Source organism: Carya illinoinensis, chromosome 11 (assembly GCF_018687715.1).
Source record: "Carya illinoinensis cultivar Pawnee chromosome 11, C.illinoinensisPawnee_v1, whole genome shotgun sequence".
NCBI classification, from domain to species: Eukaryota; Viridiplantae; Streptophyta; class Magnoliopsida; order Fagales; family Juglandaceae; genus Carya; species Carya illinoinensis.
In genome coordinates this window covers 31326263-31343341 of record NC_056762.1, presented here as the reverse complement: position 1 = coordinate 31343341, position 17079 = coordinate 31326263, and the positions used below count along the sequence as shown (strand labels likewise).

The window sequence follows — 17079 nt, the reverse complement described above, 5'->3', positions numbered from 1 at the left end:
ACTGCAAGCCTTGTCAGACAACCGCACCTAGTCACTTGCTCCTCGAGAACCTCATATGTATGTTATCGGGTGCAAATGGGTTTTTAAAACTAAACTTAATTCCAATGGTTCTCTTGATCACCTCACAGCCTGCTTAGTTTCTAAAGGATTTCATCAAGTAGATGGAGCCAATTACACCAAAACATTCTCTCATGTTATCAAACCTGCTACCATACGCACTATTATCAGCTAGCTTTGGTGAATCACTGGGATATTCGCCAACTTGATGTCAAGAACGCGTTTCTACATGATGATCTCCATGAATCAGTCTACATGGAACAACCTCCAAGTTTCATTCATCCTACTCTTTCCTCTAATGTGTGCAAATTACATAAAGTTATATATGACCTCAAACAAGCACCCCGTGCTTGGTTTGATAAATTCAGCACTTTTTTTAATTGATTATGGTTTCTCATGTAGCACTGCTGATTCTTCTTTTTTTATTTTAAAATCATCTCATGGAACTCTCATTTTATTATTATATGTTGATGTCATTCTCTTAACTAAGTCTAAACCAACCCTTCTCACTGAATTCCTTTATGTCCTTAGTAAAAGATTTGCTATTTAATACCTTGCGCCATTACATTATTTTTTAGGTATTCAAGTTATCCCTAGTCATGATGGTCTTATTCTATCTCTAGGGGTGTAATCAATCCAGTTTTGGACAAAATTTAGGATTGAACCGATATGCACCAGTTTTGCATTTTTCAAAACCAATTACTCACCAGTTATCCTCCTAAACCAGTACTTCAGTTTTTCCAGTTTCTGGTCCAGTTTTCCAATTTTAATATACTATATTATATATTATATAATATTATATATTATAGTATATAATACTATAGTAATAATATATTGTAGTATATTATAATATATAGTGATATAGTATTAGTATAATTATTAATATGTGCTATATAATATTAATATAACTATTAATACAATAAACTATAGTGAGATAAGATTTTAAAATTTAATATTATATTAATTAGTAATTTATCATATAATACAAAACTATTTTATATATAATTATAAATTATATACAATATAAAAAATTAAAATATATATATGAATCAGTCCGATCCGGTTTTAGAAAAAGAAAAATCGGAACCAAACCAATTTTGATTGGTTTTAAGAAAAATAAAACCAGTACCAGATCGAACCAAACTCGGTACCGGACCAAACCTATTGGTTCGGTCCAGTCCAGTCCGATTTATCAGTTCACTGGTTTTTTTTATACCCCTATCTATCTCAAGCCAAATATGCCTTTGAGATCTTAGAATGTGCTCGATGCATGAAAGCAAACCCATGCACACACCAATGATGTCCAAGACCAAATTAGGTCTTTCTAGAACTGTACTTTTTTTTAATCCTGCTCATTATCGTAGTATTGTTAGTGCCCTACAATACCTCACGTTTACCGACCCTAATCTCTCATTTAGTGTCAATTTTGTGTCTCAATTTATGCATTCGCCTACCGATGCATACGTATACTTCGTTACCTACAAGGTACTATTGACCTAGGTATGCATTTTACTTCCAACTCAACTTTTGATCTCTATGCTTTTTCAGATGCTGGCTGGGCAGGGTGTCCTCGAATACGATACTCTACTACTGGCTATTGCATTTTCTTGGGTGACAATGGCCCATATAACTGCTTAACTTGGATGTCATTTCTACTTTGGGATCTTGATATTCCTCTATCCGCCCCACCAGTTCCTTTTATGATAATCTCAGTGCCCTATACATGACTATAAATCTGGTGTTTCATGCTCGCAACAAACGCATTGAAATTGATTATCATTATGTTCGTGAGCATGTCGCCCTTTGACTCATGCATACTAAGCATGTTCCTGCGTCTCTTCAACTTGCTGATATTTTCACCAAGCCTCTCGGTCATCTTGCTCTCCAATCACTTTGGTCCAAACTTGGCCTCCTCTCTCGGCGCAATTTGAGGGGTAATATTAACCAAAATCAAGAAGAAAAGCTAGCCCGTATCCCAACAAAGAAAACTTTCCATATTTCTCCAGCAAAGGCTATGACCATGATTTCCTCTCCAATAGCAATATCAGACCATACTAGCAAAAGTTCCAAAATATTATTTATACTCTTGTTGATTATTTCCTTGTACAAAGTAGTCCTCCAACGGCTATATAATTTTTTACCATATAAACACATTGTAATATATGACTATATACAAAGAGAAGGCTCTCAACATTCTCACAGTGTTAGAGACATTTTTACAAACACCAAGTGCTCATTTTCTTCATGATACAGAGTTAACACACCCTAGATGCACCTATCAATGTGGGAGCTACCTTACAGTAACCCACGATCGAGGTTTATTGTCTTAAGGAAAAGAGGAATAAATAGTCAAAAGCCTTACACTGCACATCGACCAATATGACTTTTATTTTTATTTTTTTTTTAGTTTTTAATTTTTACATCAAAACGCGTCACTCAAAATGCGTATGATCTTATTCCCCCTCCCCCGCCCAAAACCCGCCCCTTCTTCCCTCTCTTTCTGTGCAAATCTCTCCCCCTCTCCCCAAGCTTCTCCCCTCCCCCTCCCCCCCAACCCGACCCATGCATTTGGATTTCAAAGCTGCCCGGTAAGCTTCTGACCGATACCCTAGATCTATATTTTGTTTATGTACATATTTATGTTACCAATTCTAAGCTATCTCCTTCAAAAAGGATACAAGTGGGTTTCAAAACCACCCATGCATCTAGGTCTCAAAGCCACCTGGTAAGCTTTCGTCCGATACCCTAGATCTATATATCTATATTTTGTTTTTGCATTTATTTTGTTTCAAACTATTTTTTTAGGCAATATTAGCACAATTTCTTGGGGGTGATTTCAAATTTTTTTAGTGATGTTTGAACACTGATTTTGGCGATTTCTAACTTTTTGGTGATGTTTGTACATTGATTTTGGTGATTTCTGAGCTTGGTGATTTTTTATTTAGGTTTTTTCTGAGCCTCTAATTTTGGAAGTTATGTTCTAGAGTTTGCATCACAGTTGGTTTAATGTCCTATCATTGTCAATACAGTGTGATTTTTAATAAAAAATTGATATTGATATCCTCCTCCATTGCCTGGTTTCATTGCTTATTTTTGGACAATGTATAAATGACTATTTTGATGCCATTGGCTTGGACAACGTACACTCAAATTTGAAACTTCAATTGCAATGCATTGCAGTTTAAGGATTAGAGATGCCTTTTTTGAGTGTCTAATGCTTTGTTTTTTGGCACGTACTAGCACTCTAAGGTTTAGAGACATAGCTGATTTTTTGAGTTTTGTGGGGCCAATTTAAGGATTAGAGAGATGACTTATTTGGGTATGTTGGCTTCTGCTATGAATATTTTGCTTGTTTTCATTGTTATTATGATTCTCATTTAGATCAGCTATGACATCAAGTCAATCAGCATCACGTGTAGTTGATGGATTTATAATAAAATCACCAATTTGTTGGTGTAGTTTGAAAGCACCATTAAATACCTCCCAAACTAACAAAAATCCTAGAATGAGATTTTATGTATGCTTAAAGTATACCACGGTAAAGTAAATTTTAATTTATCATATTTTTATTTTACTTTTGAATTTGTCATATTTAACGTTGGAAATTCTTGAATTGTATGTAGGGAGAAGTAAGACGTCAATTTTTCATATGAGCAGATATACTTCAATTGATAGAGGAGAAAATTATGATAAAAGATAATACAATTTGAAAGAGGAAGGATGATGTATTTCTACTCATTCATCCAATTCCTATGTTCACAAGGGGCGCGAGACTGAAGCTTGGAAAAAAGAAGATAAACTAACTAAGAGAGAGAATGATCTTCACAAGCTTGGGGATGACCTTCAAAAGCATATTGTAGAAAATAGATGTGCACGTGTATTATTGTGTCTATACTGGTTTTATCTATTGTAATAATTTTTGCTTGGTTCAGACTATAAATGTTATTGTTAAATGGATTATTCAGATCATAATTGTAATGTTATATTCCTAATCATTATGGATGTGTGCTTGGTCAGATTTGACTATAGCACTAGATGTTATCACATTCTACCAAAGAAACAATAAATTCAAGTAGGCTCATAATCAATTGAGTTTTTGTATGTCATACAACATAATGCCCTCTGGTATTGAGAAAAATAGATCATTTTAATTACACAACTAATGCACCATGATATTGAGATAGCGGATCATTGGAGCATCTTCTATGTGAAACTTGATATGTTTCTAGGTAGGGCTACAAATGAACAGAGCAACTCATGAATAACTTGGGTTCAAATATTAAACGAGTAAAACTAGTATAAACTAGATTCGACTCAGATTCGTGAACAAAATTCATATAAGCTTAACTTAAGTCGTTTGAGCTTGTACTATATGTTATATATGTGTTATATTTATTACATGTTAATTATATTTTATATACTTAATTATATATTATTATTTACTTACAGTTTATTTTAATATAGTTATTATATTCCCCAAGTGTGTATAAGATAATTTATATAATGACATATCTTATAACTAGAACTTTTGATTTATTATATTATATTAAATATATTAAATAGTTTAGTTTATTACATTTATCTTATGTATTATTATTTTTTAATTATAGCTATAAGTTAATTTATTTTATAAAAGTACCACCATAGGAATTTCTTAATCAAAATTATTTGATTGAATACTTAAACGGTTAGAATTTTTTTATTACTCAAGATAAGATTCAAATTTTTCAATAAATAAATAAAATTCGAGTTCAAGTCGTTTATTTATTTTTAATCAAGCTTAAGCTGAATTCGAATAACATTAATAATTGACAAACCAAGTTCAAACAACGAAATTCATGTTCAAACTGAATTCAAATGAATAAACATGCTAATCAAGCTCGTATATCCTTGTTTGAATTCAACTCAAGCTCGGTTTGTTTGCAACCCTATTTCCAAATAGAAGAAAGTGATCACTCGATGTCGAATAAATTCAGGACTGCTTAACAAGTCCAGCTAAATAACAGATTTCAAATAAGATCACGATCCGTTATGATCCAGGGGTAATCACCATATAATAGAGTAGGCTGGGGGAATCCAGTTTCCTGCCACAGAACAGCTAGGTTACGTATTATGCCCATTGCCCAAAGATATATAAAGTAGGATTACTATAGGATGTAATGTCCATTCTGGGTCTGTTTGCTTCCAGCATGCTCTTAATTTGGTGTTTGGACGCTAATTTATGACATTCTGGACCCTGAATAATCACACGAACCATTACAACAGCTAACAACTATCAAGCATCAAAATCCAAATCTAATCACACGAATATCATGTTTAGGTATACGGTGGCAAACACAGGCTAGAACATAAAACCCTGCCACTAAGAGTATCAAAATACAGTGGCAAAGTTAAACAGGAATTACAACTACAACTATAACAAATTACAAAGCACAAAAAGCTACAAATTGCAAATTACATTGCTACCAGCTACTCCACAATAACAATTTGATGAAAACAACATAGATTCTAAAATGGCCTCAGCTTCTCCATGAAATGACACCTTTAAGCTTGGAATGTTGACAGTATCACACGTGCATTTTAGTCACATTTCTGAAACACAAGCAGATCAACAATTAAATAATTAATCAGGAAACATTGGTTGTGTGACAATACTATGCTGTGTTCTGAAAACAAAACCATCAACACTAACACAAGTTGAAATAGCAGGAGCTCACTTAAATGGGGTTTATCATCAAAGATTTTCCTGCAAGTCTATATTCCAGGAAAAAAAAAAAAAAAATAGGCATTTATTAGAAATGAATCTGCATGCAGTTCAGTATATATATACAATTGCAAATAAAAAAATTATTACCTGTTTTCTCTCTCTTGGTTGCGACCTTTTCTACAACTGGAACCTTCCTTTTCGTTGGGGTTCCCCCTTTCCCCCAGACAACATGTGGGTTTAATATCTTTTTACCTTTCTCCGCAACCACTTTTTCTTCAACATTGGTTGAGTTGGGTCTTGACTCAAATGTTAAGCCTCCAAGTTTATGCTCAAATTCATCTAACAGGCGTAAAAAAGCATTGTAAAGCTCATCACTTTGGGATACACGCCTTGCTAATTTCAAACATCTTTTCACTACAACCTCATACCTCCGTGCATCGGCATTGCCCTGCAAGTCATCATAGCTACTTTTAACCAATGTGTATCTCCTCTTTAAATCCTTTCTCCATCGATCCAAAATATATTTTTCCGGCAATGCATTAATTTTCTTCATACGACATACAGCAAATGCATGCCTACAGAAAATTCCTCTCATTTCAAACAATGCACACATGCATTTAAATTCGCATTCCTCTTCATTGTAGTAAACTGAATAATGCACATTTTTGACATGGCCTTCATCAATGGAAATTTGATCCAAAACATCAAATGTAGAAACATAACCTTTAGTGTTAACAAGTGTGCAATTACATAAAATCAACCCCAGCACCTCTTCTTGGACCTCCTTAAACTTTGCATTTGTATAAATCATTTGAAACTGCTTCTCAATGCCAAACGGGGATATGCAAGGAATTGTTTGGTTGATGGAATTGAAATCAGCTGTCACCTCAACCTTCACCTTATTCCTTAGAGCATTGTCAAATTGATTTACAAGCTCCTTCAACGTTGTACCAGAATGCACAAACCCTTCGAAAAAAGCATGCATGCTTTCAGACCGTTTTGTAATACTCATATCGGCCCAAAATACATTTTTCAAGTAAACTGGTACCCATAAAGTCCTCTCGTTGTACAAACCTTGCAGCCATGCATTAGAACGAAGATTGTACATATCAAGTAGTTGCCCCCACTTGTCCTCAAACTCCCCACAAGTTTGTGAGTCATATAGAGCACTCTGAATAGAAGTCTTCAACCCTGTGTTGAATTGGGTATGAGATCCCAATTTTTCTTTCAGCTTTTGCATGATGTGCCAGAGACAATATCTATGACGAGTATCTGGAAATACTGTAGAAATAGCACTCTTCATTGCCCAATCTTGATTTGTTATTATGGCTTTGGGAGCCTGACCATTCATGCACTTTAACCATGCTCGAAACAACCAAACAAATGTACTTGTGTCCGCACTTGAAATCAAGCCAGTCCCTAATAGTATAGATTGCCCATGATGATTTACACCCAAAAAAAGAACAAAAGGGGTACCGTACCTATTTGTTAGGTACGTCGTATCGAAAGTGATAACATCGCCAAAAGATTCATATGCCGCTCGACTACGTGCGTCAGCCCAAAACACATTTTTTACTCTGATCTCGTCATTCATATCCATATCAGAAACAAAGCCATCATTCATCTTCCTCATTCTATCAAAGTAGTCAGTAAGTGCTTTGCCACCTCCTTTACCAAGTCTTAAGTGTTCAACTTTGTCTATAAATTTCCGACAATCAATTGAGTCACTAAATGTTTCGCCACCTCCTTTATCTGCTTGCTTGACATATTGTTTGTAATAAGGTAGAAGCTCTTTCTCAGTGGTAAACTTCATACCAAACTTTGGTATTTCAACTCGTTCATCCTCATTAGATACATCATTAGTCCCCTCTGACTCTTTACGTACGTCGGATGTTGTTTCTTTATCCTCTACAAAATGGATGAGATTAGCATTTATATTATATATATTGAGTATGACAATCATCAAGTTTAAATTGTAATACCACTATTAATCTCATAGCTTTGACCAGTCGTGTGTGATGTACCTCCAACATTTGTCTCACTTTCTGCACTATTAGGCATGGTGGACGAATCACTTACGCTTTTTGTGGTCTCTTCAGATTTTCTAAATGTTTCCGAATTACTCGACGAATGGTAGGAAAGAGTTGGTCCAAGAGGTGGTACCAACGGATGCTGCAATTATATAGATGTGTTAGTTCATACCTAATGCACAAAGAAAAAAAAATTTAAAAATTCCATCTACCTGCTTAGTCTCTTGAAATCTTTTTAACTCCTCTGGATTACTCGACAAAGTATAAGGTACAGTTGGTCCACCAGATGGAATCAATGGATGCTGCAATTAGGCACGGTGTTAAGAGTATTTCTAACGCACATAGAAAAAAAAAATATTCAAAACAATTATCATCTACCTGGCTAGCCTCTTGAAACTTTTTTAACTTTTCTAGATTACTTGACGAAGGGTTGGGTAGAGTTGGTCCAAGAGGTGGCATCGACATATGCTGCAATTATATAGATGTGTTAGTACATTGATAATGCATATAGAATTGTTTATAAAAAAAAAAAAAAAAAAATTCCATCTACCTTGCCGGTCTCTTGAAATCTTCTTAATTCCTCCGGATTACTCGATGGAGGGTAGGGTAGAGTTGGTCCAAGAGGTGGCATCGATGGATGCTGTAATCAAGCACGGTGTTAAGAGTATTTCTAATGCACATAGAAAAAAAATTAAAAAAAAAAAATCCATTTACCTGGCTAGTCTCTTGAGATCTTCTTAACTCCTCCGGATTACTCGATAGAGGGTAGGGTAAAGTTGGTCCAAGAGGTGGTATCAACAAAGGGTAGGGTAGAGTCGGTTGAACAGGTGGCATCAACGGATGCTGCAATTATATAAATGAGTTAGTTCATTGCCAATGCACATAGAAAAAAATTTAGGGAAAAAAAAAAATCTATCTACCTGGCCAGTCTCTTGAAATTTTCTCAACTCCTCAGGATTATTCAACGCATGGTAAGGTAGAGGTGGTCCAAGAGGTGGCATCAACGGATGCTAGAATTATATAGACATATTAGTTCATTGCAAATGTACATAGAATTTTTTTTTTTTTTTTTTTTAATTCCATCTACCTGGCTACCCCAAGGGAACGGATATGTATTTTGAGGCATCATAAATGGCGGGTAATATGGATTTACAGGACCGTAATATCCCTATAATACAAAAATAAACAAAAGATTATTTAAATGGAAATATCATACACCAAGGCATACAAATGACCAATGTGTATCATACCTGGATCAATGGCATCGATGTAGTAGGCCTAGGTGGCCTTCCATCATCCCCTTTGTCCATAGGCTATTTAAATTGACAATTTAGTTTTAGTCAACTCACAATTATTCAATAAAATCACTTCAGGCAACATAAAATTCTGACCAATATAGGATTCCTAAAATTTTAGCAAAACCCATCCCGTCCATTTCATTAGATGTGTTGAAACAAGGCCCTTGTAAAATGGTACTCCCTTCCTTGTGTTAATGCAAATATGCTCTTGAGATTTTGGAGGAGAAGAGGTTAGCTACAGAAGCTATATGTCGCACTGACAAATAATATCCGTTTTCACTTCCTTGCTTTCTATTTTTTCTTCACAAGATGGGTTCATGTAATAAGAGTAGCCAAGGTATACATTCAAGTGAAATTTTAAAAAACAGGGCCTTGTAAAGATCTATCTGTGGGAAGTTGAAGTGGATCCGTTCACAAACCTGGATGCAATTAAATAGAATGATTATTATTATATACCAGAAAAAAGAAAAAAACTACTACTTGTTCCCGGAAGAACACAGCTGCCCTTTGCTTCACATTTTATCTTAATCGCTATGAATCAAATATTGCCTACTACATTTCTTATCTTCAATTTGTAACTAACAGAATTCGAAAGACCACACATATAGAGAAAATGCATCAATGAAGCAAGGAAAAGCCACTATCATAAATGAACATACCAGCTTTATATGGCCTTTAGTAGATGCAATTAAGCGAGTATACTCCTCTATTTGCCAGCATAATGGATTCCAGTATTATATTAAGTTCAAATGTATTTACACAAATAGAAAAGAAGCTTAAATATAACCACCAAGCTATTAGGATAAAATATATATATATATATATATATATAGATACTCTTCTAGTGTAGCTGATGACATGTGCGACATTCAGTAAAGGATGGACTGCTATATAGGTGAAGACTGTAAACATCACATTCTATTAAGGATTGGAATGCCATGAGAAGAGGTGTCTCTGGTGGCCAGAAAAAGAGATTCTCTACAGGTAATATGAATGGCTTAGACAATACTCACTGTGGCTTAGACAACGGTTTAAATATACAAATAATCTCAGGCTGCATTTGGTTCAGTACTTCCGTCGAACAGATTATGGACAAAAAATAAAAATACAACCAACCTACGGAGAGGTAGGCAACTTGCACACAGAGATAGATCAAAACGAAACTGCACACAGAGAGGAAGGCACACGGGCAACCAACTTATAGTGTAATACCGAGTTCCAAAGCTGTGTCTGAGACCCACGCGTCAGTTAGCCCGTCACTGATTCAGTGAGTTTGTGAGTGAGAGATAGAGAGAGTTTTCCGTTGAAGGAAGCCACAGACGCCGTCGGAGGAGGAGATTTGGGAGAGGGGAGAAGAGGGAAAATGACTCGGGCCGGGGGGTAAGACGAATTCGAAATGAAATTTACGCGTCGTTTAGGTTACATACCTTCCCAAAAGATCGAGCGGTTCGGATCGGTTTGTGGTACGGATCAAAAAACAGTTTACTTCCCAATTCTTTCCATACATATACCACTTTTTAGCATTGTTCGTCCGAGTTTTGCTGCATGCAAATCAGTTACTATTCATATCACACATTTCACATTTATAACCTTTAATAAAATATATGGATGTCTTTTTAATAAGATATTGAGTGTGGATTGTGAATAGCAATTGATGCGAATAATTATTCTTGTTCATCCCGAGATCCATGTTTGGGTAGGAAAAAAAAAATTCTTTATTTTAAATATGTTCATTCCATTCATGTATATTTTTTTTTTCTTAATAGTTAAGAAAATAACTATTAGGGGATTTATATTTTTTTATTTTTTCCTTAAATTTAAGAATGTTTCTAAAATGCTTAAAGAAAAAGAAAATAAAAACTCATTTATACTAATGTGCATATTTAATAATCACTCTAGTATTATCCATTCAGGTATTTAAAAAAATTTGGATCAACATCGAGTATCTCGATTTATAAAATTTGGAAACAAAAAATAGAAATAAAAATTAAAAAAAAAAACAGATATTATAATTCAAAAACAAAAAATAAAAATAAAAAACACACAAGAGGGCTTGTCGTTGTTATAAAATAAGTGTATTCCTCCACAAAAATTGAGTGTTATAAAATTTATGGGATACCATCATTTTTTCTAAAAGAAAATTGTACCATAACCTAATTAATCATAACATACTGCACTTTTATTTCACGTATTTAATTTAGGTATTATTTTTAAAGATTGATGGACAGTATAAAAATAAAATGAGAGTGAAGCTTCCTATTATTATAAGAGTTGAAAGGTATATTCTGAAAAGTTTTATTATTCATTGTCTTCACACAACACGTTATATTTATTTTTATTTAAAAAAATTAATTTTTGTTGATTTTATTTTTTTAAAACTAATTAAATTCATCTACTCATCATCTATATATTACAAATTTAATAAAAATAAAATAAAAAATTATACATAATATATAATATAAAGATGATAAATAAAATTTTTCTTTTCAGAAGAGCGGGAATGCATGGCGGGAATGCACGTTGGCTCTTGATGAATAGGTTATTTGTTGTGGCTGCGGACTCCAGAGAGTATCGCTTCTTCCCTATGCACGAACAGGTTTTATAGAGTTCGGAGAAAGGGAATGGATGTACAGAACGAGCAAAGCCCAATTCGAATTTGAAGGACAGAGTGAGGCAGACGAGCCTGCCACCCTCCTGTCACCTTTCTACGTATTACCGATTATTAAATACATTAAAAAAATTATTTAGATTTAAAATTCTACTAATTACCCACCTTTTAGTTCAAAATTGTGAAAGAAAGTAAAAAAAAAAATTATTAAGGGTACCAATACTCAACAGTAACGATTTCGAATCACTTTATATTTCATTGGACTTGAGAGTGTATATTTATCTAACTATAAATATATAAGCATTTGTAACAATGACAAAAAAAAAAAAACTGAAAATTGTTAAATGATACATAATTTTTTATAACATGCACAACAATCCCTTCTTGGGATTTAAGGCTTTGATAGAATGAATAATTAAAGATCAATGGGACCACCGGGCAGCAGACCAAAAGGAAAAAAAAAAAAAAAAAAACACCCAGTGGCTGGTGTGACAGTAATTCTATTCTCTCTATTATATGCTTCTAGCCTCTATATATTCATTTGTCATGTGCTTTGACCATATGAATTTTCAAGGATTTGGACCCCTGGTCCATATACCAAACTGCAGCGCTGGCTGAATGATTGCACCAGTTGAGTGGCCACCTCCTTGAAGAACATGGATGCCACCTGAAAATCACAAAGTCATTGCCACAGTTAGAATGCTTATAGCTACTCTACATCACAAGATAAATTTCCAATCTCAAATACTCAAACCTTATGCCTGGTGTGTTCACAGAAAATTAATATAACCATTCCGAATCCTTAATTAATGAACTCCTAAAAAAGGGATTAATCCAGAATAGCCACAAACGACAGCCACGTAGAAAAGTGCAAGATAAAACTATAATCATGACACATAGTAATCACCGAAACTGCAATATCTTAGGACATTGATATAATGATCATATACTGCATCTCTGTATCTGTTCCTATCTCACGATGACAACAGTTCCAAAGAACACCTACATGCAAAATATGTCGGATGCATTGGCAGTGTGCCACAAATATTGTCATCAGGTCCAACATATGATACAACTCAATTAAGTTGTCACATGCATTTCTATTTGACAACGATTAGATTGAATTAAAACTTATTGAAAGAGAAAAAAGAAAAAAGACTAACAGAATTAGAAAATTAGACAAAGAAATGCCTCGGTATGAAGGCTTTGTAAGGAATAATCAGTTGTTAAGATTGTTAACCAAGAGAACCGAAGAGTAACAAAAAGAATATTAATGAATTCAAAACCAAGGCTAACGATCTTTACAAAAAGAACTAATGAATTCACCTCAGCTAATGATAGATATTACAGCATACACCCCAGGGTGATCACACAAGTAAGGGCCATGTGTCAAGGTGGTGCTGGAGTTGGTAATGATGCAAATTAGCAGTCAAAGCTGTGATAAGGTGTCCAGAAAATGAGAGCAGTGACAACTAGGAAGTTTAATGAATGATCATATGGAGGTGGGAGAGAAATTAAATGTGGATGGGTGCTGCTTGGGGAAACCAGTACAGAGTGGAGGAGGGGTGGTGAGGAATGAAAGGGCACAACTGTTGACGGCGTTCACCCATCACTATGGCGAGGGCACCAACACATGAGTGGAAGTGAAAGAATTATGGGATGGTTTGAAGCTATGAGCCCAAAGGAACCTGTTGGATATTGAGGTGGAATCAGATTCCAAAGTACTAATAAATTGGTTGCTTGGGCATGGTAGCTGCCCCTGGTTCCTGCATGATATATGGGAGCAAATAGTTGAGCTGAAAGTTAGTTTCTCGATCAGTTTCCGTCATGTTTACTGGGAATTGAATCAAGTGGCCGATGGTTTGGCAAAACTAGGTGCTCAAGGAATGGTTTGAATCTTTGATAGTCATAATGACCTAGCATGTGAAGTTAGAGGAGCATTAGCACTCGATAGAGCTGGAATTCCTTATCTTCATTGTAAATATTCAGGTTTTGTATGGGAATAAGTCTGGTTTCTATAAGTTGCTTTTTCATACCTTGGTTTTGGGTTTCTTGTAACCCCCAAGGTGTTTATTGTAACCACGGTATTCCTCTACCATAAGTGAGGGATTTTAATAAAACTCACAGGGTACCATTCTCTTTATTAAAAAAAATCGTATGGAGGTTGCAATCACATGGAAATTATTCATGAGCTAAGGGATCATCACCTGCCGGTAAAATGGTGACTGAAACTTAAAATCCACCAAAAAATGAAGGTTGCAAGTTCCTGGAGCGGGTCCAGGATTGAACTCCCATATGTTTATCAGGTGGTCAAACAAGGCGCTATCCTTTGCAGTTGTCTGAACACAAGATAGAATATAGAATAACTTCATCAAAGGAAGCACAAGAAAATCAAATGTAGAGAACTAATGTAAAATCAAATGTAGAGGATTAATTATAGTTAACGCTCCAATAAACCCCTAAAGCCTCACACACAGGGCAGACAACAACAAAGCAACATTAAAATAGACTTTCATGTTAAGTTAGATAACCAATATGACACCCATATTTGATTCAAATCTCCACAAGTCAAGTTCATATTCATTTAAACTGATTTTTAATCCCCCCACACGGGTTGCCCAATCATGTTCATGCACATTAGCAATAGAAGAAAAGTCAATATATCTAATGTTCTTTCTTACAAGCTTTCAGATCATACAAAAGCTATAATAATTAGCTGTAAATGATTAATTTTACACTATAAGAACAGAGAAAATACTGTTAAGGAAAACAACCCCCCAATAATTGAAAGAAAGTTGGTCACCTTTATGATCTTGGGCCTGCTCAATTCTACATGGGAAGTGTAACCCTCAACAAGAAATTTGAAACCAATCTCTAGCTCAGCATCAAAAGAACCATCGGGATATTGTTTAATTATCTCAGACCGCTGACACCAGGGGACAAAACCATGATATAAATCAACGGCTGCAACTACATCAAACAATTGCTCTGGAGAATACCTAATGAACAAAAATTCTGTCAGCTCGAGTCTTTGTGATTAGAAATCAAAATGGTTCATAATGCAACCATGAGACATCAATATTCGATAGACACATTTATCCTTTCACAAGGATGAATGTCAGCTCATTGGCTGGTACCTAACTAATTTTAATCTCATCGAGAAGTTTCAAATGCCACACGAGTTACTTTGAATGCAACTTATATAGCTTCAGAAGCAAAATTAAACAAATGTTTAAAGTCATGCGATGGTCCAGGAAAAGTGCTAGTCACCAACCCCAAATCAGTCAATTTGAAGTTTCCCTATAATCACTAATAAAGCCCAGTTTCCCCTAATAAGTAGTCATTGCCAGGCTTAATAATTATGACTATATTTATAAATTTTAGCCACGCAATGTGAGTTAATCCTTTTCCCAATGTAAGACTGGGGTGTTACAGTTCTAGTAGTTTAACCTACGGTTTAAAAATTGCACCTCATCCACACTGAAATCATTATATTAAACATATTTCAGTCCAAATCATTAAAAACGCAATTGTAAATCACGAGCCTTGCAATGAGAAGTAAGAAGCACAATATCAATCTCACTCTAATGGAAATATACCCATGAACTAAAGGAAAAAGCAATTAGAGGTCAGGTGGGTAAAGTAAAACTCTTAAAACCGCAGGTTGACAAAAGTTGACAACCGCAGGTTCACAAATGTAGCTTGATATCAAGAGTTGATATGTACCCTAGTATATTTGTATTTGTGTGTATATATTCCAACAAACGAAAAAATTACTTGGGGCTAAAAAACAGAGAGAAAGGAATAGAATAGTAAAAATGGCAGCTATCATATACCAAGAAGCTACAATTTTTAACAGCAACTTATACATGCCAATAAAATGGGAAAACAATCACACAAACAATAGAGGTCGTCAAGATGTGATTCCCAATGAAAGGTTTTGAACAAAATTACCCCAAGACGCGCTTCTCCTCGTAAACTTTCGAAAGAAAACCGCCCTCTTCACCGTCTCCACAACCCAGAAACCGCCTCGTTTGGACAGTGTGACTATTATGAAACAAACTCCTGAGAGAAAATCTGAGACCGCGGAGTCCATTGACGGAATTAGGGACCAACGGCAATGGTGCATCGAGAGCCGCGATGGTACGAAAGCATCGCCTCTGATCAAAATTCTTCAAGTGCCTAGCGTTCGTAACGGACCTAATAAAATGTCTGAGACTGCCTTTGGAGGTCGACATGAATGGCGGCGTCGTTAATTATGATAATGTGAGAACTCAAAGCTCATAAGTGAACTGAAGGACCCCAAGATGTTGGTTGGTCCCGGGAGCTGGCAAATTTTTTGGAGAAATGAAACAGAATTAATGGGTAGTTTTAAACATCCTTCTCCGTTTAATTTTCGGCCATAAAATTCAGAGATCGGAAGCGAACGAACCTGGACCGGACGTCTCCGAGAATTGTGGGTCTCGTCGAAGAGAGAGAGAGAGAGAGGCCGGGGTATGGATTCAAAACGGAAATCCAAATCCCATATATGTTGTATGATATCTTTTTTGGAGTCAAAAGATGGCTTTTCCGCAAGAAAGAGCTTGGTCTTTTCAACACGCCTTTTCATTTTCCTTTTTCTTAAAGCGTGTTTTTTAGAAAAAAATACTTTAGTTAAATTATATACAGAAAACACACCAATTAAATTATAAAATTATTTTTATTAAACATTAAATTTAGATTTCATACCAATTTATTAATTTATTTTATGTAATTTCTTTATATATATATATATATATATATATATATATGTAATAATTCTCTTTTCTCAATAATTTAACATTCAAATAATTTTTAAAATTTTAGAAAAAAAGTTATAAAAACTTGCAAATCCTTTCCATCCAGCAGACCTCCTGACCTGGGCATATTCTCCTAACCTAACTAATATAAAGGTTGGCTTTTTAAAGAAAAAAAAAAAAAAAAAAAAAAAAATTGACAACCGAGGAGCAATGAACATTCAGCTGCAATGGTAAAATGTTGGGATCTGGAAGTTGATTACCTTTTCCCCAATCTACACTCCGTGCATTACTCAACAGCTGGCGATGACGGGTCGTTCTTTTCAACCCCTTGGCCTTAGGGGTGGTACAAGAAAAATGGAAAGTGGTTGTAGAAGAACTATTTGCAATATTTATTGGGAAATTGTACGGTCCCATTAATGAATAAGAATTTAAAAAGAAAAAATCAATCATTTTAGAAAATATATTATTATAATTTTATAAAAAAATTAAATATAACTATATGAACTTGTATGAATAGTCCTCATTTAAAGATGGTATATAGACTAACTCGTATACTATATACATCTTTGATTCTTTCCTCTCATCATATTTAACAGCTAAA

At 34.8% G+C, this 17079-nt stretch overlaps 2 protein-coding genes and 1 long non-coding RNA gene across 12 annotated transcripts; 1 reads left to right on the top strand and 2 right to left on the bottom strand.

Moving 5' to 3' along the window:
• The first annotated feature begins 2048 nt into the window (after positions 1-2048).
• On the top strand, positions 2049-4098 carry LOC122280674. The gene is made up of 2 exons (XR_006229999.1): positions 2049-2782; positions 3681-4098. It is a non-coding gene; the product is annotated as an uncharacterized LOC122280674 (long non-coding RNA).
• A 1237-nt stretch (positions 4099-5335) lies between these two features.
• LOC122281514 (protein FAR1-RELATED SEQUENCE 4-like) lies at positions 5336-10661 on the bottom strand. Of its 9 annotated transcripts, none has more exons than XM_043093048.1 (12): positions 10520-10661; positions 9045-9107; positions 8882-8962; positions 8715-8804; positions 8509-8637; positions 8345-8434; positions 8173-8262; positions 8007-8096; positions 7747-7936; positions 5912-7672; positions 5775-5811; positions 5336-5649 (listed from the first exon to the last, which is right to left on the bottom strand). In XM_043093048.1, the coding sequence occupies exons 2-11, from the start codon at positions 9102-9104 to the stop codon at positions 5792-5794; spliced, it is 2601 nt and encodes an 866-aa protein (XP_042948982.1). In that variant the 5' UTR covers positions 9105-9107; positions 10520-10661; the 3' UTR covers positions 5336-5649; positions 5775-5791. The 9 variants fall into 9 exon arrangements, with proteins under 9 accessions (XP_042948982.1, XP_042948981.1, XP_042948983.1 ...); XM_043093047.1 differs by lacking the exon at positions 10520-10661 and adding an exon at positions 10209-10513; XM_043093049.1 differs by lacking the exon at positions 10520-10661 and adding an exon at positions 10295-10513 and having other exon boundaries at positions 5750-5811.
• A 1262-nt stretch (positions 10662-11923) lies between these two features.
• On the bottom strand, positions 11924-16309 carry LOC122280554 (coenzyme Q-binding protein COQ10 homolog, mitochondrial-like). Of its 2 annotated transcripts, XM_043091508.1 has the most exons (5): positions 16133-16309; positions 15655-16027; positions 14504-14699; positions 13908-14039; positions 11924-12367 (listed from the first exon to the last, which is right to left on the bottom strand). In XM_043091508.1, exons 2-5 carry the CDS (start codon positions 15936-15938, stop codon positions 12245-12247), a joined length of 735 nt encoding a protein of 244 aa, XP_042947442.1. In that variant the 5' UTR covers positions 15939-16027; positions 16133-16309; the 3' UTR covers positions 11924-12244. The 2 variants fall into 2 exon arrangements, with proteins under 2 accessions (XP_042947442.1, XP_042947441.1); XM_043091507.1 differs by having other exon boundaries at positions 15655-16309.
• Positions 16310-17079: the final 770 nt, after the last annotated feature.